The sequence below is a fragment of the Pogona vitticeps genome, chromosome 1 (genome assembly GCF_051106095.1).
Source record: "Pogona vitticeps strain Pit_001003342236 chromosome 1, PviZW2.1, whole genome shotgun sequence".
NCBI lineage: Eukaryota > Metazoa > Chordata > Lepidosauria > Squamata > Agamidae > Pogona > Pogona vitticeps.
Window position 1 is genome coordinate 299,100,524 of NC_135783.1, and position 23,257 is coordinate 299,123,780.

Consider the following 23,257-nt stretch of genomic DNA (forward strand, 5'->3'; position numbering starts at 1 on the left):
CATCTTTTAGCTTCTCTGTAACCATACCTTATTTTAATATCCATATTTTAATATCCAGTACCTTTAAAGTGCCTGATGATGATTGCATGTCGTCAAGTCAGTTCTGACTTATGACTACCTTTTTCAGTGTTTTCTATGTACTGTACTAAGGTACGTACTAAGAAGTGTTTTACCATTTTCTTCTCCAAGGAATGCCCTAGAATCTGTGCAGCTTGCCCAGGGCCACACAGGCTAGCTCTACTACATCAATTTTAATCACTTTAAAAAAGTAAATTGTTAGATACAAATATAGACTCTATCCTAGAATAGCATTTATGTACTGGAAAATAAAAAGTAAACAGCAGGGGAGATACCAGAATCAGGAGGAGTTCGACAGTTTTCATGTGGCTATTTCATTGTGTACCACAATGCACAAGTATTTACTTACTACACTGGCTTCCCATGAGAGCCCAAGCTGACCATAAATGGGATTCTTTGAGGGGTCATAGAAGATCTGAGGTCCATAGTGTGACAACATTTTGAGAAACTTGGACAAGATATCCTGCTGTCCTTCTGCTGTCTTCTGCATCTCCGGTTGGGTGAAGAGGAATCGCCACATTCCCAGGAGGTTTTCCTGTCCCTGTTCCAGGCTTTCCGGACCATTGCTTTGAGTTTGATATTACCTCTATATTTGGCAGCTGATGAGGCTGCTGTTAGTAATCAGTTTGAAGTTACCAGGTTCATTCTTGCCCCCAGACCTGCAGTCAAAGGTTTAGTTCAAACTTTTTTTTCAAGACTTCTAACCGTGTATGGAATTGAGGAATCTGTTCCTTTGCTTCTGCTACAGGTGGCATCTCTGACCTGTGATCTGTTTAATGCTAATCAGGTAGGGATTTGTGTTTTGTGCGTAACAGAACAAAGTGCAAAAATAGTGACACAGTTACTTGTCATGTTAATTGCACCTTTGTTCAGATACATCATTCCAGGTACAGTGGTGCCTCGCTTAGCGATTGCTTCGTTTAATGATGTATTCGCTTTGCGATGGGTTTCTTTGAGGAATTTTCAGCATCGTTTAACGATGTTCTCTATGGGGGAATTTCACTTAACAATGTCTGTGTTTGCTCATTTTTAAGTGTCTTACAATGTTTGGAACATGTTTTAAATGGTTGGAATAGTTAGTCCACCTTGTGAAACCTATGCACACTTAGTTTGGCTTTCCTCTGAGTCACCAAAAATTAACGAAGACTCAGAAGAAAGCCAAACTAAGTGTGCATAGGTTTCACAAGGTGGACTACCGAATCCAAGCATTTAAAACATGTTCCAAACATTGTAAGACACTTAAAAATGAACAAAAACGGACATCGGAAAGGGCTTCCTTCAAAAGCACTGAAGCCAGCTTCAAAAGCACTGAAGCTAGCTTCAGTGCTTTTGAAGCTGGCTTCAGTGCTTTTGAAGGAAGCCCTTTCCGATGTCCGTTTTTGCTCATTTTTAAGTTTCTTACAATGTTTGGAACATATTTTAAATGCTTGGATTCGGTAGTCCACCTTGTGAAACCTATGCACACTTAGTTTGGCTTTCCTCTGAGTCTTCGTTAATTTTTGGTGATTTTTTGTTTTTTCCCTCATTGAAATCCATTGGACTGTCCATCCAATGGATTTCAATGAGGGAAAAAACAAAAAATCACCAAAAAACGAAGACTCAGAAGAAAGCCAAACTAAGTGTGAATAGGTTTCACAAGGTGGACTAACTATTCCAACCATTTAAAACATGTTCCAAACATTGTAAGACACTTAAAAATGAGCAAACACGGACATCAGAAAGCCATTCCAAAGCACTGAAGCCGGCTTCAGTGCTTTTGAACGGCTTTCCGTTGGGGAAAAATTGTTTCACTTAGCGATGTTTCCTATGGGGATTTTCGCTTAAGGACGTTAATCCGTTCCCATTGGAATGGATTAACCGGTTTTCAATGCATTCCTATGGGAAATGGTATTTCACTTAACCAATTTGGAACCAATTAACATCGTTAAGCGAGGCACCACTGTATTGGTGTTTTACTTACTTTCTCTTTGGCTTTTCTAAGCTAGAGTCTGGAACATAGTTTCTTTTCTTGAGTGCTTCTTTTGTTCCCATTTTGTCGTCATTTATAAAGGTCTTGGTATTATTGTGCCCATAATAATGTGTTTCTGCTTTTTAAAGTTTACATTTATTTATATGTACTGTATATTTATTTGATCTCTATACCACCTGTCTAGCAAATTGCTACTCTGGGTGGTGTACAACAAAAATAAACATAAATTATGCAGTTAATATAAACATTAGGGTATCCTTGTGTAGAATATGCTTGGGATAAATTTGTTTGAATATGTCAACAAATATTTTCATAATTTCTTTAAATAGAAATTAATTGACGTTTAACAGATGGTAATGCTTCTGTTTCTCCCCAGAACAAGAAATGTAGAATCACTTTGCAGAAACAAAACCCAACCTTACATTAGAGGTGGACAGATGTGGTGTTTTTCAATTCTAACTGCCATATTCTTTCACTGTGTTTGTTGGCTAAGAATCATGGGCTTGCAAGCCAAAAACATCTGGAGGAGCATGGTTGCCAGTCTCTACACTACAGTGATTCCTCAGTAGAGATGGGCACAAACCGCCAGTTCAGTGGTTCATGCCAGTCCAGCAGATGACTGAAAATGTGTTCTGTGGTTCAGCAGTCAACCCCCTCTGGCAGCCGCCGAGTCAAAGGCAACACCCAGAGGAGGTGGGACTGGAAGCCATAATGTTGCTTCCAAGTGGGGCGAAGGGCAGGGCCCCAAACTGGAACTGAAAATAGTTTGGCTGTCTGCTAAACTGATGTGAACCACCATGGTTCATAACCATCTCTATTCCACAGTAATTCTCAGGAAATTGAAGGCTTATATTCCACTCAATTTCTGTGACCTATGCTTTCTCCTCCAACCCTACAGATCTTGCTAATTTCCAGAGAATTGTATTAATTGAGTGTTTGCCATCATATTGTGAATTATTTTGGCCGTGTAATGTATTAATTTTTGGAACACTTCTGCATACAAGCTAATGCTTCATATGTTTTGAGGTTTCCACTGATAACGTGGGTCATGGTTACAGCACTTTGAAATTTTGGCATGAGGTCTTCACTGTTTTGCCCTGCCAAAATTCGATGTACTGCTGCATGTATTTTATGGATGTGCTGTAATTGTTTATGTAGGTCAGCCAAATTGGAATTGTATGCTTGCCCCTTCCAAAGGGCAAGTGAATAGGCAAGGATAGTGGGTACAAGTAAATATGTTAGCATTGAGAAGGATGGAGAGGCTAAAGTCCAACCTGTTATCCATTACTCATTTTAAGTACTTGGGATCCATCTGCTTTAGGGGTTGCCAAAAACTATAGGAACAGTTCTTGTTGAACAACTTACTCATCAAACTGAGCTACACAAACAGTGTTGAAAACATATTTCATTAAAATATATATCTCACCCATGTTCATGAAAGAAATAAAAATCTAACCTTTTTTGTAAATATTCTTACTGTTTTTCTCAAGAGACTGGCACTTATTATTAGCATCCAAAGGGATGTCTTCCAGTTTGCACTACTTTTACACAGTGCTGAGTAAAAAGTGAGATAGTCTACTTATGCATTTTGGCAACATCATAAGTTTCCCAGTCTAGTAAGATTAATTAATTTAATTTGCTTAAGATACTTAGTTACCCTTAATGATATCAGCATATAGTAAAATTTGACTATATAGGCTATAAACGTCATGATGTTAACCTGTTCAGTTCAGAATTCTAGATTGGTTGTGATCAGCTTTGTGACTAATGACTAATTGAGTTAAATATGATGTATTGAGAAGAAGAGAAAACAGTACAGCAGTAAGGAAATAGTACGGACAGAATGTGGAAAGCAGAGTATTCCCACAATTCAAATTTTGTTCAGGAATAATTTGAACCTCAACCCCAAAACATTCCTATCAATAAAAAAGGGGGAGATGTTTGACTGAGATGCTGAATATATGAAACAGTTCATTTACTTCATGCCATGAAGCTCTTCAAAGCATAAAGGGTGGTACAGTGGAACCTCGATTTACAAACGTCCTTACCTATGAACATTTTGACCTACGAATGGCTCCGTTCGCAAAAAATTGCATCGACTTGTGAACGCAGCCTCGACCTATGAACAAAAAAAGGCAGGGGAAAAGGGTGGTGAAGAGGCTGCTCTTTTGCCCCAACGGTTAGGAAAAGGGACCCCCAGGAGGTCTCCAATGGCGGCAGGGACCCCAGGAGGTCTCCCAGGGCTTCCCTGCTGCCATCAGAGACCTCCTGGGGGTCCCCCACCACTGCGATCGGCATCTTCGGAGGTCTCCGGAGGCCTCCTGGGGGTCCAATCGCAGTGGCAGGGGACCCCAGGAGGACTGCAGTGGTGGCAGGGAAGCCCTGGGAGGTCTCCCAGGGCTTCCCCACCGCCATTGGAGACCTGGTGATCGCCACCTCCGGAGGCCTCCTGGTGGTCTGATCGCAGCGGCGGCAGAGCAATTTTAAATTTCCCGCCCTTTTCTGCCACCGCGACCGAACCCCAGGAGGTTTCCCAGGGCTTCCCTGCCCCCATTGGAGACCTCCTGGGGGTCCCCAGCCGCCGCCAATCGCTGCTTTCAGGTTTTCCGGGGGGGGTAGACCAGGCCTACCAGGGGAGGGCTTCCCCTGGTAGGCCCGGTCTACCCCCCAGGAAAGCCTGAAGGCGCTGATTGCGGTGGTGGGGGACCTCCAGGAGGTCTCTGATTGCGGTGGGGAAGCCCTGGGAGACCTCCCGGGATCCCCCACTGCCACGATTGGAGGCAGTGGTCACCCAGCACCGGGAGGCTTGAGCTGGCCAGGCATTTGGCCACTCGCCCCTGGCAGCGGAGTGCCGGGAGCTTGAGCTGGCTGGACGCTTGGCTGTGGCGGAGGCAGCGGAGTGCCGGGAGGCTTGAGCTGGCTGGGTTTCTTCAACTGCTCGCTTCCCGGCAAACCTCCTCCTCGCCGCCATCCTCCATTTGAATTTCCTGCCATCGGCCCATGGAGGGTGGTACAGAGCAAGTGGAAGGTGAGCAGTCAAAGAAACCCGGCCAGGCTCAAGCCTCCCAGCGGCAGCGGTCACAGCAGCAGTGGAAGCCTGGGAGGCTTTGGACGGGTAAGGTGCTCCTTTTTCCTTTTTAAAAAACTGTTCTGGGTGGGTTTTGGAGGGTGGGTTTGGACGTTATGTTTCTGTGCTGTTTTGTCTTGTTTTTGGATATATATATTTTTTTGTAGTCCCAGCGTGGAACTTGCTCTGTTGTATTTTTATTTATTTATTTTTAAATGCTGGAATGGATTAATCCCATTCCCATGTATTTCAATGGGAAATGGTGCTTTGACTTACGAATGCCGTTCCAATACGGATTAAGTTCGTAAGTCGAGGTACCACTGTATAGTAGAAGAGAGACTGACTGCCAGTTCATTAAATACAGGAGAAACCCTGACTTACAACAGCTTTTATTACAACCCTCTGCTTTTACAGCCTTTCCAATATGAGGCAATGCCTTCCCATCATTTCAAACTCACTTTTATGAATGCTGTGGCCAGCACTGTACATCACTAAGCACAACAGCAATAGAGTGGACTTTGGAGGAGGAAGAGAGGAGACAGTAGAAGCCAGAAAAGAGCACCAAGCAAGCAGACCAGTAAACAAAAGAATGAGGAAGGACAAAGATGAAAAGATAGTGGAGGTCAGTGGGGACTGCCTAACAAGGAAGCTAGAGGTTGGAAGTAGAGTGGAGATGTGAGAAGACAGAAGAACTCAGAAGGCAATTCCCAGCAAGCAAGCTAGAGAGAGAAGGTGGTGCAGGGAAGAGAAGGCACAGTAGAAGTCAGAGGAAGAGCAAGACAGAAAGAGGAGATGTGAGAGAAGGGAGGCAATAACAGAGGTTTCATTTATAGGGCATGACAATGCTCAAAAAAACTAAACCCCTATTTTAACAAAAATCTTAATGGAAAAATAGGGTTCAACTTACAGTGGTACATTTTGCAAATCATCATTGAAGAGCCAGTTAGCTTATAAGTTTTGGATTCCACTGTAGTGCTGCTTGCTTGTCTGATAGGATATGAAGGAGAGCTTCCTACATCCTTGATTTAAGTCCATTTGTCTATTAGTAAGAAGCATATGGATCCTAAAGCATTTGACAATCTTATCCAAACTTTTCTCCCAGTTGCTGACTCATTTTTTTCTCCATTTGTGGATAACTGCATTGAATCTGAATATTGTAGACAAACTGTATAGCTTTTCAGATTTTAATTTGGCATTTATTCATGGAAATGATAGACAAATATAACACATACAAGCAGTTAATATGTGTATTATTACTGCAGTTACCAGTTCCAATGCTGACTGTACTTGCTACAATTTACCTTTTCAGTTCATTCATAATTACACAGATACTCTTTCTGTTACTAAATTTTTATAGCATGATTGTTGTCATTAATTATCCTTTTTTTATCTTACTGTAGTTGTGGTTGAAAATGCTGTGTTTGTCTTTAGATCTTCATGCTGCATTATCACTTTATTACATGCAGTACCCTTTGTAATATATTTTTATTCTCCTTGTGTCCTTCTGTTTGGGACCCCTGGTTGTTTTCTATTCGTGTTCAAGCCCACAACCAACTAAACTTTAGAACTGCATAATACCAGATGTTTACAACAGAGAATCATGATCTGCCCTGAAGGTACTTACAGGGGTGGAATTTTAAAAATATATTTATAGAACGACAATGTTGAAAGACGACGTCAGGAGACCAGTGATCGGAGACGCCGTGATAATCCTGATTCAGCATCTAATGGGCAGCCACAACACAGCACTCGCCAAGTGGTGGAACAAGATGATGACGATGAGGAGGAGCTAACACTGAAATATGGGGCAAAGCATGTGATTATGCTCTTTGTGCCTGTCACACTTTGCATGGTGGTTGTTGTTGCAACTATCAAGTCTGTCAGCTTCTATACACGCAAGGATGGACAGCTGTATGTATTACATTTTCTCTCACTACTTTTTCTTGCCATTAGCTGTACAGTAGTGTCCTTTTCTGCTGCTGTGCTATTCTTTGTAGGTCTAGCTATGATGGCGGTAGGCTTATATTTAGAACATCAGTCATAGCCAAACAAGAGTGTGAAGGCAATTTATTACAGAGCCAGAAAGAAACAGCTTTTGACTCTTGTTTGTGCTTTCTCTTAATTATCTCTTTCCTCTAGTTACCTTTTTGTCTGGCTAGGCTCAGAGACCTGAACAGCGAAAAAAATGGGTAGGGGCATTTGGAAGAGAGGAATTCAGCATCCTTTATGTCCATGCTTCTTCTCCACTTTGAATTGCTTGCTTCTGTTTATTCATCTCTAAAATATATACCGCTTTAAATAATAATTAGTCATTGGTTGAAATCCAGCATGTCCCTGTGCCAAGACAAAGTTTCTGTCGGCATACAAGAGAAGATTGTTCTCTTTTTCTTCCTGCCCCACATACCCTCCCAAATCTGCTTCTGAGGTTCCCCAGCCATCTGTAGCAGGTTGAGAGATGTGTAGAGAAGGGGAAAGCACCACCCAGCCTACTCTCATGAACAAGGTGTCAAAAATTGTGTATTTGGATTTCAAGCTTTATTATCCCATGAAAATCTTTAAAAATTATAATTGTTCTTACTGTCTTGAATTTTAAAAATGTACAATTAATTTTAAAACCAAAATTATTGTACTCCAAAAACGTAACTTTTTATTACATTTACTTAAAGAGGAAACATTTCTGAGTATAGTCTTATTAAAATCTCTCACAGTGGATGAACTCCCATTAGCAGAGTTACAGTCTTTTGGAGTTTTAATTTTGAATGCAGAGCACAGTACGTTTGCTTGACTTGCTCATATTTTCTGTGTTTGCCTGTACAGTGGTACCTTGGTTTACGAACACCTTGGTTAACGTAATTTTCGATTTACGAATGAATATCCATTGAAAATAATGCCTCACTTTACAATTTTTTTGCCAATACAAAGCAAGTTTACCCAGGATGCATTGCTTCTGGGAGGTTTATAACGCTGCCCCCATGCATGCGTTCCTATGGGAAACTGTGTTCCAGTTTGCGAATTTTTCATAATACAAAATGTCCCAGAGAACGCATTGAATTCATAAACCAAGGTCAAACTATAGCTGTAATCTCAGCATTGAATGATGTAATTCATTGGGTAGCCACTAGATGGTGTATACATAAAGGTGCTGTTTAGAATTAAGTCTTAAAATATGTACTGTGTTTTAAAATGGTAGTTGATTCACTTAACTTTCAGAAAATGTATCACCAGAAAATGTTTCAGTTGATATATGTTGGGAAGCAAATTCTGCTAAGTATGGCCCTTCCAAGAAATTCCTGACTTGTGTGGCTGATAATTTTCTCCTACAAAAGTGGAGAAAGAAACTAGAGGATTTGCTATCCTTGACTTGATTCTGACCAACAAAGATGACTTGGTGGGGAAAGTGTCAGTAAGGGGAACTCTAGGTGAGAGTGACTATGTCCTTCTAGAATTCTTGATTTCAAAGGAAACAAAAGCAGAGTGTAGCCACACACGTCTGCTGGATTTTAAAAAAGCCAATTTTCATAATCTCAGAACAAGGATAAGTAAGGTCCCACGGCAGGAGATCCTAACAAGAAAAGGAGTCCAAGAAGGGTCAGAGCTTCTTAAAAAAGAAATTCTAAAGGCACAACTAAAAAGAGAGGTGGCAATGGAGATGGAAAAATGATAAGAGAGAACAAAGAAAAGGCAGAGGTGCTCAATTTTTATTTTAGTTCAGTCTTTTCCCATAACACAGACTATGAACTTCCAAAGAACGTGGAAGTGGGGGTGGGGGACAGGATTGCAGCTGGAGAGAGATAAACAGTTAAGGAATACCTTACCACCTTGAATGAGTTCATATCTCTAGGGCTGGATGAGCACTGAAGGAACTGGCTGAAGAACTCTCAGAAACAGCTATCCTTTATTTTCTTGAAATCATGGGAAATGGGTGAGGTGCCAGAGGGTTGGAGGAAGGCCAGTGTTGTCCCTATCTTCAAAAAGGGCAAAAAGGAGGAGCCTGGGAACTACAGGCCAGTCAGCCTGGATCCCAGGCAAAATTCTGGAAGAGATTGTTAAGCGATCATTTGCAAGCACCTAGAAAACAATGCAGTAATAACTAGAAGCCAACAAGGATTTGTCAAGAACAAATCCTGCCAAACTAATTTGATCTCGTTTTTTGATCAGGTCACCTCCTTGATAAACAGAGGGAATGCTATTGACATAGTATATCTTGACTTCAACAAAGCTTTTGAAAAAGTGCCCCATGATACTCTGATTAGTAAGCTAACTAGGTGTGGGCTGGAGAGATCGTGTCAGGTGGATACACAATTGGCTAAAGAATCATATTCAGAGGGCGATGATGAATAGGTCCATCTCTAACAGGGAGGAGGTAACAAGTGGGGTACCCCAAGGTTCAGTCATGGGCCTGGTGCTCTTCAATATTTTATTAATGGCTTGGATGAGGGAGTGCAGGGAATGCTTGTCAAATTTGCAGGTGATACCAAATTGGGTGGAATAGCTAATACCCTAGAACTGGAGTCCAAAACTCCCAGTCCATGGCCTGGTACCGGATCGTGTCTTTAGCAGGACCGGGCTGCAGAAGCAGATCTCCTGCCCCAATGCACGCATGCCCCCCATGCACACCCACATACATACATGTCTGCCCCACCCACCTGCATATGCACGCATGGGTGCCCCGCCAACCCGTGCATGTGAACATGGGTGCCCCACCCACCTGCGCATGCGTGCACGGGTGCTCTGCCCACCAGCACATGCACGCACATGGGTGCTCCGCGCACGAACCACCCCTCACCCAACCGGTCCGCGGTTCGGAAAAGGTTGGGGACCACTGCCCTAGAAGACAGAAACAAAATTCAAAATGACCTTGATAGGATGGAACACTGGGCTGAAAACAACAGAATAGAATTCAACAGGGACAAGTGCAAAATACTGCACCTTGGAAAAAGAAACCAATTGCACAGTTATAAGATGAGCAAAACTACGAGCAAGAAAGATCTTGGAATTGTCATAGATCACAAGCTAAATATAAGCCAACAGTGTGATGTGGCTACAAAAAAGGCAAATTCTATTTTAGGCTGCATTAAGAGAAGTATAGTTTCAAAATCTCGTGAGGTGCTAGTCCCCCTCTATTCAGCACTGGTTAGGCCTCACCTTGAGTATTGTGTCCAATTCTGGACACCATACTTCAAGAAGGACACTAACAAATTGGAACAAGTTCAGAGGAGGGCAGCAAGGATGATCAGGGGGCTGGAAACCAAGCCTTATGCGGAAAGTCTGAAAGAATTGAGCATGTTTAGCCTTGACAAGAGAAGGCTGAGGGGTGATATGATAGCATTTTTCAAATACAGTATTTGAAAGAGGAGGGGCAAGATCTGTTCTCGATCATCCCAAAGTGCAGGATACACAACAATGGGCTCAAGTTAAAGGAAGCCAGATTTTGGTTGAATATAGGAAATACTTCCCACTGTTAGAGCAGTACAACAGTGGAACCAGTTACCTCGGGAGTTGATGAGTGCTCCAGCATTGGGTATTCAAGAAAAACTTAGATAATCACCTGGCAGATATGCTTTGATTGTATTCCTGCATTAAGCAGGGGTACGGACTTAATGGCCTTGTAGGCCTCTTCCAGCTTCACTTTTCTATGATTCTGTGATTCACTTAACGTTCAGAAAATGTGTCAGCAGCTCTGTATGACACCAATTTCCTGTTTTATATTTCTCTGTGCTAAATTTTAGTATCTACACACCATTCACAGAAGATACAGAAACAGTTGGACAAAGAGCTCTGAACTCTGTTCTGAATGCAGCCATCATGATCAGTGTCATCATTGTTATGACCATACTCCTGGTTGTGCTTTACAAGTACAGATGCTATAAGGTGAGCCCAAGTTTATTGAACCATGATCTCTCATCTGCTGGCTAGGAAAATACTGACATCGCTGCTTTTCTCTGTAAACTGAGTATACAGTTTCACAAGAATATACTTTGCAATGGAATGTGTTTTCTTTTATCTTTGTGTACCTGTCCATGAAATGGATGTCCAGAAATGAACATTAGTTTTCAGTTTAATTTGAAGCTGTAGTAATGCTCTGCTATAGTTTAGTGTGATACAGTCCATGAAATAGTAAAATTAATAAGAATCAAAAATGAAACTGACTTTATCTGGCTTCTCAGCTGTGAGATGTCTTTTTATTTTTTAAACAGGCGGTCTTTGGTCTATGTTCCCATCTGAAATCTACAGGAGTAGTTTATGCATAATAACCTTCTGACCCCAAATGATAGCTTTCTAGGTAAATACTGGGTAAATAGAGTACTCACCGCTTAAAATACTTTGTGAAGTAATGTCCTGGTTACCTAGCGTTGGTAACAAGAAATACTAATTAAGATGCATTCAGACTATGACACTGTTTCAGTCATAGAAGAAGTCACAAAAAAGCTTTCAGCGTTTTTTTGTTTTGTTTGAAATATCTTTATTCTGTCATGTTGTCTTGTATTAATACTCTTAAATTATTTTTTCTGCCAGTAGTAGTAGCCAAGGACAGAGGTAGCTGTGTTAATTTGTTGGAGCAAAACCAAGGAATCTTGTGATACCTTAAAGACAAGCAGGTGTCATTCGTCATTAGTTTCTCTGGACTGGAGCCTGTTCAGATGCATCTGAAGGCTCCTGTACCTGAAAACGTGTACCAAGTAAAACTGTCTTTAAAATGCCACAAGACTGCTTGCTATTGTTGCTAGTATAAATCTCTTGATTCTTTTATGTGTTGCAGTCAAGTTTTAGCAGGCAAAATAGTGTGCATGGCAACAAATTAATTAGTATGGATACAGTTGTTAAGTGAGATATACTTTCTTGAGACCTGCACTCTTGAGACCTGCCTTGACATGCATGAACTAATTCTTTTCTGTGTGAGAAATGTATTATGAAAAAGGAAGATATACTATAGTTGTGTTGGAAAACAATTTCGCTTTAGCTGGTTATGTATAAACCTGTTCAGTAACAATATTTTTCTTAGTATTCATCTAGCTGAATGAGTTATTGTCCATAAGAGCACACAAAGATAACGCTTGACACTGCTCTATTTTCTGTTCATATGAATGTCAGTGTGTGTGTGTGAGAGAGAAAGTTAATTATGCTTTCCAGAAAGCAGATTAAAAATACCCAGTCTTACCTGTGAAATCATTTTGGTTTATAATGACACACATTCATTATTTTCTTTGCTTATAAATTAATTAGCTAAATTTGGGTACTTCTAACAATGAGAGATTCATATGCTATGTTTCAGATGTTGATTTTTTTTAACCAACAGTAGTTTATCAAGGAGTTGAGTTATTTCAGTATCCATCTTACATTTAAAGAATGAGTTTTATTACATTTTAATCAAGATATAACTAGATCAAATGTGCTAAGACTTTTATTTGAATTTATTTTGTATTTTGAGCCATTCACATGTCTTAAACTTTGCCAAATTGTACTTTTTATTAACTGATATGGAAGAAGCATTCATAGTTCATGTACAATTTGTAAATGCACATGTAAGATTCTTGAATTCTAGATCCATGAATAAATGCTAATGAAATTCGTTCATTCATCAGTGGTTAATATTTACCATCATTATTGGAAAAACTTACCAACAGAAATCCACCTGGCCCCCTTGCTGAGGGCTTTCAAGAGCAAACTAAAGGCCTCGCTCTATATGCAGGCCTTCCCAACAGCCATTACTGTACTTAGCTTTACCTCTTCTTTTTCCTTTTTCCCCAGCTTAGACTCTTGTAGTAAAATTGGGCCTTCATTTTTTAATGCATTTATGTTTTAATTTATTATATTTGTATCCTTGAGTTTTGTATTCTGTGTAAACTGCTCAGAGTAGACATGTTCTAGATAAGTCTAATAAAATAAATAAATAAAATAAATTATTTCAAACTTTAATAATATAAAATTCATAATGTCATTGAGCACTGTAAGAGCTTAAGTCAAAATTTTAATAAAACTTTTAAGTCAGGACTGTGTGTATCTGCATCACTGTGTTTCCTGAATCCTGTTTTCCCTAAATGCTTTGGGTAGAGGACATATCTCTCTTTTAACAAGATTTTTCCTTCTGAAATGTCAGTGCTCTTGAGTCTATTCAGTTTATTCCAAATAATAATGACTGCGATCCAAAGAATCTCATGCACAAGCAGAAAGCACATCATGCTTGGTCAGAGGAGTTGCCAGCTCTCCACATATACATGCCCATCCTGATATGCATGCTAGAACATTACACAACTCTCAGGAGCAGTTTGTTAGCAGTATAAAAGGCTGCAGCAGAAGAGGCAGGCCCATAATCCCAGTCTTTTTTTCCAAACGATTGCAGCCACTTGGATTTCCAGGAAAAGACTGGATCTAAACTCTTTTAAGAGAGTTATTTTTTTTTTTTAAAAAGCTATTTTAATATCAAATCTGAAGTAATCCATACTGATGTGCTTATGTTTCAGGTGATCCATGGATGGCTTATCGTTTCTTCTCTCTTCTTGCTTTTCTTTTTTTCTTTCATATATTTAGGGTAAGTTTACAGAAGTTTTGTGTTTTAGACTTGTTAAAAAAACAGATGTAGTAAGACCCACCTGCCATTCTTGGATTCTGAAGTCTACACCCCTTGTAAAAAGAGCAAATTTCTAAATAAACCAGGGATAAAAGATACTGCAATGTATGTGGGCAATGTATATGTGGCATTCCATACACACCTGTGAAAATCCAGTTGAATATCTACAATACTGTAAGTGCCATGGCATAACTCTAAGTTAATGGCACATGACTCAGAAGCTATTTGCCATTCTAAGGCTTATAAATATTTGGGCGTTGTCTTTCAATATAAAGGAAACCACAAGGCCCCTGTTAACAATGTGGTAGAAGCAGCACAAAAATCTAGCTTTGCTATGCTAACATTTTTCTGTTCAAAGGGAGGTCAGTACATTCCAGCTGCACTAAGATTGTTTCAGGCCAAATCCCTTAGTCAGCTCTTATATGGGGCACAATTGGAACCCTATTCTTCATTTATCCAATTAGAAGTAGTTCAATCTAAATTTGTGAGGGCTATCTTACAAGTTCCAAGAGGGGTATCCAATGCAGCCCTTAGGCTTGAAGTGGGCTACCTCAAGGTTGAAGCCAGAACTTGGCTGGCTTTTTTTAACTTTTGGCTAAAACTAGCCTTTCAACCAATTGGACTGACTTCACTGCTATTACAGGATGACCATCAGTCACCTTGGAAGAGAGCAATATACCATAATATCAACAGATACAGCTATTCAGTAGAAAGTATCCAACAAATGGGATACGTTAAGGCCAAGAGTAATCTTAGGCAGCGTATTATTGAAAGGACCTTGGTATCATAAATAGGCTTATACTTGACAACGCACTGCTCCCACCCAAAACGGCTGAATATCTCTACTTACCCTTAACACCTAAACAACGCAAAGCTCTCTTACTCAGGCCCGCTTCAATGCACTTCCGTCAGCAGTCCAGGAAGGGAAGTATAACAACACCCCCTACACTCAGCGGATATGCCCCTGTAACTCTGGTGAGATCAAATCCATCTCCCATGTGTTACTTGATTGTGCTTTTTATTCTGGCATTCGAGAAGTCCTTGTTAACCCTTACATAAGGGCATTTCCTGGATGATCAGAGGCACATTACACACTGCTTTTGCTGACAGGGTGATGCCCTGGCAGATGTACTGGGCTAATCTAAAATTCAGATATGCTGACAAAAGTAGCTAAATTCTGTGCTGCTGCAATAAAAATCTGTGAAAGAGAGGTTCCACCTGAAGCTATAGTATCTGTAAATTGGTGTATACCAATTTGGTATAATGATCACACGGGCTCTATGAGCTTCAAAGTACAGTAACAATTCTGTCATTCTATGCAAGCTGAATAGCCCATAGATAAGGCCTATGATAGGGAGGTAGGAGATATTTAGTAAGATGCATGAATGTAGTTTTATATATATATGTATATAGGTGTTTTTAGTGTTTTAGATTGATTTTATGTCTCCTAATTTAAATAATGTTCCTTACTTTTGCTGGTCAATGACCATAATAAAACATTTATCAACCATTGCATTTAACACTGGGGTAAATATTCAGGTGGATTCTGGCCACTATAATGCCTAAAAGAGTGTACACATTTTGCAGGAAGAGTGGTGCATACATTCATAAATTTTCTGTCAATTCTTTTCTTAGAAATGAGCCTTAAACGGCATATTTTTTTCTAATAGTTCTCTGCTGATGGACCTATGAGACTTCAGTAATTAAGTATCTTTAGATCATAACAATAATGCATGGATTTGTATTTATGTATGAGAGACAGTAGCATACTTGTACTGCTTTCAGAAAATACATAACTCCATGGGTTCCAGGAAGACATAATATGGTATAGATTTGTTGTTCCCAGTAAAGAGAGATGGTGTGGCAAGTTGTGACACTACACTTGGCAGCAAGACCTAGAACTTGATGCTTTGGCTTTGCTTTGTAGTCAGGATTGTAGAACAAGAAATACTACACTATTCCTTTAAAATCAATACTTGAAACATTAAAATTTACCCAGAAAATATATGTTTAAAACCCATTTTCATTCCTTTTCTGATGGAACTAGCAGAGATTTTTTCCGTAGCAGTTATTATACCATCTTGTATAAGGCAAAACAATCAGAGGAAGCCATCTTCACCTAAAAGCAGGGATTGTGTTTTCCTAAGCTCCTTGTTGATGCAAGGAGCTAGACAGGTTGCAGAGTGGCATGCACAGGTCCTAAGTGGATCTGATTCCCCTCTCTATCCCACCGGAAAACTCATGTGGCTCTTTCCTCCGATGATAGCAAGTGGCTTTGCGTTCTATGTGGACGCAAAAACATCTGCTGGCTCCGGTTCCTGTTCTGAAGCTGAAACGGCAGTTTTCACATGAACAGAACCTCTTACACTGTAGAAGAGAGCCATTTGAGTTTTCCTGTGGGAAATTGAAGTGAAGCTTGAACCAAATACTCCATGTAATGCGATTCATTTTTATAAAGTATTAATTCAAGCTAGGACTGAGAGAAAAAGAAAGTCCTGGGCTTTGTCATCAAGTACTTTACTGTTTGGAAAAACCTAGTAATATTTTTTAATTTTTTTCCTACCATTATCTGATTTTTCTCTAATCTTTTGTGTGTTTCATAGGGAGGTGTTTAAAACCTATAATGTTGCTATGGACTACATTACACTTGCACTCATGATCTGGAATTTTGGTGTAGTAGGAATGATCTGCATCCATTGGAAGGGCCCTCTCCGGCTTCAGCAGGCCTATCTCATTATGATAAGTGCTCTGATGGCCTTGGTATTTATCAAATACCTTCCTGAATGGACTGCGTGGCTCATCTTGGCAGTAATTTCAGTGTATGGTAAGTATTTCAAGCCAAATATTTCCTGGAAACAACAGCAGTTTATTTCATGTTTCTTCATTCTCTGAGCCTCGAAGCTGAGGTTTTGGAGGTGGGCGTGAGCTTGTTTGTGATGTTAAAGCTAGAGTGCCAGCTGTGTCCCTTTGTTGAAACATTCCGTTTGGCTATAGTAACTCATGCCTTAGTTACAGTATGCAGATGACATCCAACTCTATCTCTCCTTTCTGTCTAATTCCAAGGAAGGTGCTTTGATTCTAAATCAATATCTGGTGTCAATAATGGACTGGATAAGAGTGAATAAACTGAAGTTTAATCCAGATGAAACAGATGTGCTCCTTATCAGTTGAAAAACAAATCAGAGAATGGGATTGCAGTCTGTGATGGATGCAATTACATTCCACCTGAAAACACAGGATTGCCGTTTGGAGTGGACTCCTGATCTCATCCCTGAGCCTGAATGCCTAGGTCTCAGAGGTGGTCAGGAGACCATTTGCACAGTTAAAACTGGTATGTTAACTGCACTCATTCCTAGAGGTTTCAGGACTGGCTATAGTGACATATGTGTTAGTTATAGCGGTGATACCCCTAATCTGGAACCGTCTTTAGAAACTGATCCAAAACTTCAGTGAGTCCAAAATACCACTGCCAGATTGTTAATTTAAGATGGTTACAGGAATCACATAACTGCCCGGTTACAATACTCCCCGGCTGCTGGTTCCTTTCTAAGCCTAATTCAAAGTACTTGTTGTGACCTATAAAGCTTTATGTGGCTTCGATCCAGGCTATGTGAGAGACCATATCTCCCCATATAAACCTTCTTGGATTTTAGGATTATCCAGGGAGGCCCTTATTCTCAGTCCCATCACTTTTACAGGTATGTTTGACAGGGACCAAACAGCAGGCGTTCTCAGTGGCTGCCCCTAGGTTATGAAATGCCTTCCCCCATGAGGTTAGACTAGCCCTCTCTCCTCTCCCTTATTTCTTTTCTTTTCTTTATAGGCCACCTTTCTCCCTTTTCAGCTGAAAACATTTTTATTCCAACAGGCTTCTAGTATTTAATATCTCTTTTTAACATAGGTAGTTGCTACATGTTTGCAGCCAACATATCATTTAAAATATGTTTTTAAATGTTTTATGTTTCTTACTTTGTTTTTGTAATGACAATTTTAATTATTCCTTATTTAATCATTTATAAATTGCTGTTTATGTGTTGTTTTGATGGGTTTCTCTCTCTTTTTTATGATTTGTGAGCCACTTTGCATCCCACTGCAGGAGAAAGGCAGCACACAGTGGGTAGGGGATATTCAACAAATATCCCTGATTCATCAGAAATTATTTGCTTTGTATTCTTGGGGTCCAGAGACCCTGACAGATTCAAAATAACAAATATAATCCTTTTATATTAGTCTCTTCATCTGTCCCTATCTGCTTATGCCCTCTCAGATCAGCTGTTCCTTGGGGCATAAACAGAGAGGGTTTTTTCCCTTCAAGAGGCTTGCTAAAGTCTGCCCAAAGGGAATCCCACCCACATGTTTAAAAAATGGGGGATGTTTAAAATACAAGCAGGTTCTGGTATCCATAGAGGTCACTGAAGTATTGTTTAAAATGATGAGATTACAGAACGTTCTAAACTGATATGTAATTCTGGTTGCTGCACACTAAATCAAGGGGTTATCTTCACAATGGTGAGGGCTCATGTAGTCATTTGTCCATAGTCTGAAGAGGGGGCAGATCTGTGGAGTTTTCTTGGATATTTCCTTCTAAAGAAGCCCTGAACTATATACTAAATTTGCTTGCACTTTTTTCTTCAACACTCTGCTTAATCCACTATGGGCAAAGCTTACTATCAGAATCTAGCAGGGCATGCAGAATATTGCATAGCACTGTTAATTTTGACTTGAATCCAAAAGAATGTATGCCAACAAAACATCTGCATAGACATAGGACCTAATAATTTTTCCTTCCAGCCAGAGTCATTTGCACTGTTTTCATATACCCCACTGGGTTCCTTACCCTTATTAATGAATTTTTAGAGTTGATAGAGACCCTTCTTGCAGAGAGACTAAAAGAATTACAACACATAGGGAGGCTATCTCATAATTCCTGGATCCTAGTCCTCGAGAGTAAGAACTGGCCTGCTGACTGCTCTGTATGGTGTTTGACATAGCCATTCGTTGAAGTGACCTGTTTTATCAAGACAGTCTGGTCTGGATGTAATCCAGCCTTTTTTAGTACTTTAGATCAACTCATTCTAGTGAGAGGATTAGGCATTTGAATGGTCTGTATTTGATTTATAGGTTCCTTTGTGCCTTTTCTTTAGACAAGCAGAAGAGGAAGTTTTTTTATTCTTTTTATTTAAAAAAATCCCAGTAGCTCTCACATTCCAGGGTGGACATGAGAAAATTCACTTGTGCCAATCTGGGAATTGGTACCCAGCTCAGTAAATCATTTATTATAGCAGTGTCATTGCTTTTAAAATCCCTCCACATACACATGCCTTATTGAAACCTGACATTTTGAGAAATATAAAGTGGAGTAAGTCTCAGAAACTCAGCACTATGGAAACCACTTGCTTGTACATGTTTCAACTGAGTAGAAGAGAATGATACAATCAATCTTACCACTTGATTGGAATGTGTATGTACACTCCTTGTGGTGTAGGAATCAGGTTGGCTTCCTAAGAACTTTTTGTGAATGTGATTGGCCACAAACCAAATGATCTTGAGTCGTATTTTGGACTGAATAGTGACATATTCTTTCTGCAGCTTTAAGCCATGCATACCCTTCCCTTTTGTTTCTTAAGGCATTTTGTTTGGACTCTAATCCTCTTAGCACAGGGACATTGATTTCAGAATTAGTAAGAGTGATAGTGCTTCTGAAACTGGAGGTTCTGTTTAGCTACTGTGGCTAACTCCTTAATCATGTCTTTTAGCCTTTATAATGTATATGTGTTCCTGTTAATTGCATTGAATCCAATACATTTGACTGTTGCATTTAATCTTTTATCTATGTGACTGACACAGAATACACCAAGTTTTTTCCTTTGGAAGAACTAACGTGTTCAAAACGTTGTTACATGAGCTTTACATAGCAATGTAATTTACAGAATTTAGAAAAGTTATTTGGGGGGGGGGCTACAACTCCCAGACTTGCCCAGTAGCCATGCTGACTAAAGGATGTGAGGGGTTCAAGTCCAAAAAAGAGAGCAAGGTTTCCAATATCTGATGCTAATTTATGGGCTTAAGAATAGGTAATATATTCGATACCAGTTTTTCTGGAGAAAAGCAGATATTTCTGGTTTGTTTGTTGTAATTCCAATTTATATCTTGCAGATCTGGTTGCCGTATTGTGCCCCAAAGGGCCTCTTCGTATGCTCGTTGAAACTGCTCAAGAAAGAAATGAGACTTTGTTCCCAGCACTCATTTACTCATGTGAGTGCATAGAGTTGTGATTTGTAATCTGATGCCTGTTCCTGAAGGGAGGGAAATTAATGATTTGATTTTTTGTTGAAGTATGCAGTGTGTGTCATGTTTCCTCTCCTCACGTCTTTGCTTGCTCAGAAACCTGTATTATATAAGATAGCCCAAGATAAAAAGAACATTTTCTGCCATCTTAAATGTAAATGGAAGGAAAAAATAAATGGAAGGAGAGAAAAGGGTTTAATTTGGTCAGGGCGGTAGCAGACGTTTGGTTTTGGTACTGCCACGTTCTTTAAAGGATAGACAACTTGGTACCTTTCAAATGACTTGGTCCCTGCTCCCAAATGTTAAGGCCAGGGGAAGAAGAATACATCCTGGGGTGTTTGTGTTACTAAGGGAACTAGTTTGTTTTTGCTTGGTTCCCCCTAGCCCTAGGAACAAATTTTCATTCATTTACTATTTTCTATATCAAAATTGAAAATTTGGGGGAGCCTAGAAAAACCCTTCTGGTGAATTATTTTTCCTCTTCAGAATGAGTGAAATTATTTTAAAGTTTTTCTCATGGTTTGTGAATTCCTGTGCAAAGAGTGCAACACTTTCTTTAGAATATGATATATTTACTATTTCACATGCACAAAATGAAAGCTTTTATATTTTACTTATAAGGCTAAGTTACTAATGAAGCATTTTACATTGCTAAAGCAGTAAAATAAGGCTAAATTGTATATGAAAATAAATAGCATATATATTTCAGTTTTTTCTTTTAAAAATGTTTTTTTATTTTGTTTTAGAAAAGAAAGGGGTGGAAATGGTTTTCCCCATGGCTACAAATTTTACATGTCTGTGCTGTGGGCTAAACCGCAAAGCCTCTGGGCTGCAAGGTCAAAAGATCATCAGTTTGAATAATGCGACGGAGTAAGCTCCCATCACTTGTCCCAGCTCCTGTCAACCTAGCAGTTCGAAAGCATGTAAAATTGCGAGTAGATAAATAGGTACCACCACGGTGGGAAGGTATCAGTGTTCCGTGTCTAGTTGCGCTGGCCATGTTACCACAGAAACTGTCTCTGGACAAGCACTGGCTCTACATCTTGGAAACTGGGATGAGCACTGTCCCCTAGAGTTTGACATAACTGGACAATTTGTCAAGAGGAAACTTTACCTTTATTCTTATCATTGGCCATTGTACTTGGGGTTTATGGGGGATGTATTCCAGAACATGTGAAGAGCACAGAGTTTCCTATCTTAGCTTTACTGTGTGAATTTGTACTGGGTAGACAACACTTGCACATTGTACAGCACTTCTAAAGATATTCACCACTTTAAAACGTATGTTAAACTTTATACCTCCTGACCTCTGTGTAACTTTCTGAGACACAGTGTGTACTACCGTATTTGCCGGCGTACAAGATGACTTTTTGGGCACAAAAAAATGCCTCCAAGTGGGGGGTCGTCTTGTACGCCGGGTGCACTGAATGCCGCGGGGCTGCGCTGACCGGGGAGGAAGGCAGGCGGGCAGGCAGGCAGACAGGCAGTTGGTCTGTATGGAGGTAGGGAATCACAGCCTGCCATTCCTGAGTGGCCAGAGCTCACCGGCAGGCTGCCCGCCACCCCATGCCGCTGAGCCAGTTGCACACTCGCTCGCCTGCCACCCGCCCGTTTCCCTTTTCCTCCTCCTCCTCAGCCTCTTGCCTTCTTCCTCTCCTTCTCGCTGCCTAGCCAGCACGCTCGCTTGCCCGCCACCCACCCGTTTCCCTTTTCCTCCTCCTCCTCAGCCTCTTGCTCCTCCTCACCCTCTCGCTGCCATGCCTGAGCCACCGCCGGGCTGCCCGCTGCCCCGCGCCGCTGAGCCAGCCACACGCTCACTCACCCGCCACCCCCCCGTTTCCCCTCTTCCTCCTCCTCCTGTTGGGGGGTCGTCTTATACGGCCGGACGCCTTGTGCGCTGGCAAATACAGTAACTGATCCATTCGGGCAAGGTAACCAGTTGGGCATTGAATGCAGATATTGTGGAATGAATAATACTATGACTGGAGTAGAAGTAGAACATGTAAACCTGTCTATTTGGGTTAGCATATGCCTTGTCAGTAGACTGGATTTCCTTCTATTAATTCACACTGTAAATTTTCCATATGCATACTGCACATTTCAACTGATAAAAAAATCTAAATATTGCCAATTTGTTATTTGACTTTTAATTATTCATTTCAAGTAGCAGTTAACCAGAGAATCTCTTATTTTTCCAATAGCAACAATGATATGGCTAGTGAACATGGCTGAGGGAGATCCTGAAGCCCAAAAGAGAGATAACAAAAGTTCCACTTACGATAAAGAAGGTGAGGTTTATTTATGCTTGTTTTGCTTTCTCTTTTTCTCAAACAGCTTTACAAAGCCTTTTTATGAGCAGCATCAGATTAACTCTCCAAAGCTTGTTAAAAAGCACTTTTATTAATCAAGTATTAGAATAAAATGTGTTCTATTTTTGTTATAATTTGAAAATGACAAGGGATCATATTTGATGGAGATACCAATTTAAACAAACTAATATAAATTCCAAAAGATTGTTTCTCTTAGAACAGGATGTAACTCTGCTGTAGTCAAGAATGACCCGTGCTCTTTATTTTTATGAGGATTCATTGGCCTCATGATTCTCATGTCCCTTTTTCTGCTGCCCGGTATCTCCTGCAGACATAAGCAAAAAAATACTGAATGGTACTTCTCCTTACTTTAAAAGTCACATCAGCATAAATAGCAAATTATTTGTTATTTTGTTATTTTAATGAGACCCAGAAACTTAAACTGCAATATAAAGAGAGCTGAAACGACACAAAGAAGTCAACCCCTTTACTGTATTCATTGATTGATTATAAAGTGAAACAGGTGGAGGAGAAAAGATCATCTTTTTATAGTCTTCAGCTGTGACTGTCACGAAGGACTGGGATGACTAACACATGTTCAGCGAACCCAGCCTTTGTGAGGTGTACCATCTTTTTCCTTTCTTGATCTGTGAGGCCATGGCAAAAGATCTGATGCACCATAGCCAGCTAGCAATTGGTTTTCTCTCTCTTCATTCTGCCATCAGCCATCCATGGTGAATTGCCCTTGAGCTGTTTGCCAGTGAAGCACTTTCCTGTCTCCATCCCAATGATCTTCTCCTGTGAACTGACTTGCGGACAAAGTCTGTGTGAACGCTTTTCATTTAGGTTATACTTCCTTATGTTCTGAAATACAAAAATGCAAAAAGGCCAAATCATTTATCATGAGTAAATGTGTCTTAAAATATACTTAGGATAATTTTCAGATACCCACCAGCAGTATGTTTTCCAACATACCT

The 23,257-nt window shown here is 40.2% G+C and overlaps 1 protein-coding gene and 1 long non-coding RNA gene across 7 annotated transcripts in view; both read left to right on the forward strand.

The window, feature by feature from the left end:
• The window catches only part of PSEN1 (presenilin 1), a 46,285-nt gene that overhangs the window by 14,834 nt on the left and 8,194 nt on the right, over positions 1-23,257 (forward strand). For 3 of the 6 annotated variants that reach the window (XM_020810158.3, XM_020810161.3, XM_020810160.3), the window contains exons 3-9: positions 827-865; positions 6,769-7,025; positions 10,844-10,985; positions 13,577-13,644; positions 16,287-16,507; positions 19,840-19,938; positions 22,173-22,259. In XM_020810158.3, coding sequence (XP_020665817.3) covers positions 827-865; positions 6,769-7,025; positions 10,844-10,985; positions 13,577-13,644; positions 16,287-16,507; positions 19,840-19,938; positions 22,173-22,259 — 913 coding nt within the window. The remainder of the gene's footprint in view (positions 1-826; positions 866-6,768; positions 7,026-10,843; positions 10,986-13,576; positions 13,645-16,286; positions 16,508-19,839; positions 19,939-22,172; positions 22,260-23,257) is intronic. The other 3 variants (XM_078391040.1, XM_020810163.3, XM_078391037.1) reach the window with 1 other exon arrangement.
• LOC144588355 (uncharacterized) lies at positions 885-2,150 on the forward strand. Its single transcript, XR_013543872.1, has 2 exons — positions 885-965; positions 2,012-2,150. It is a non-coding gene; the product is annotated as an uncharacterized LOC144588355 (long non-coding RNA).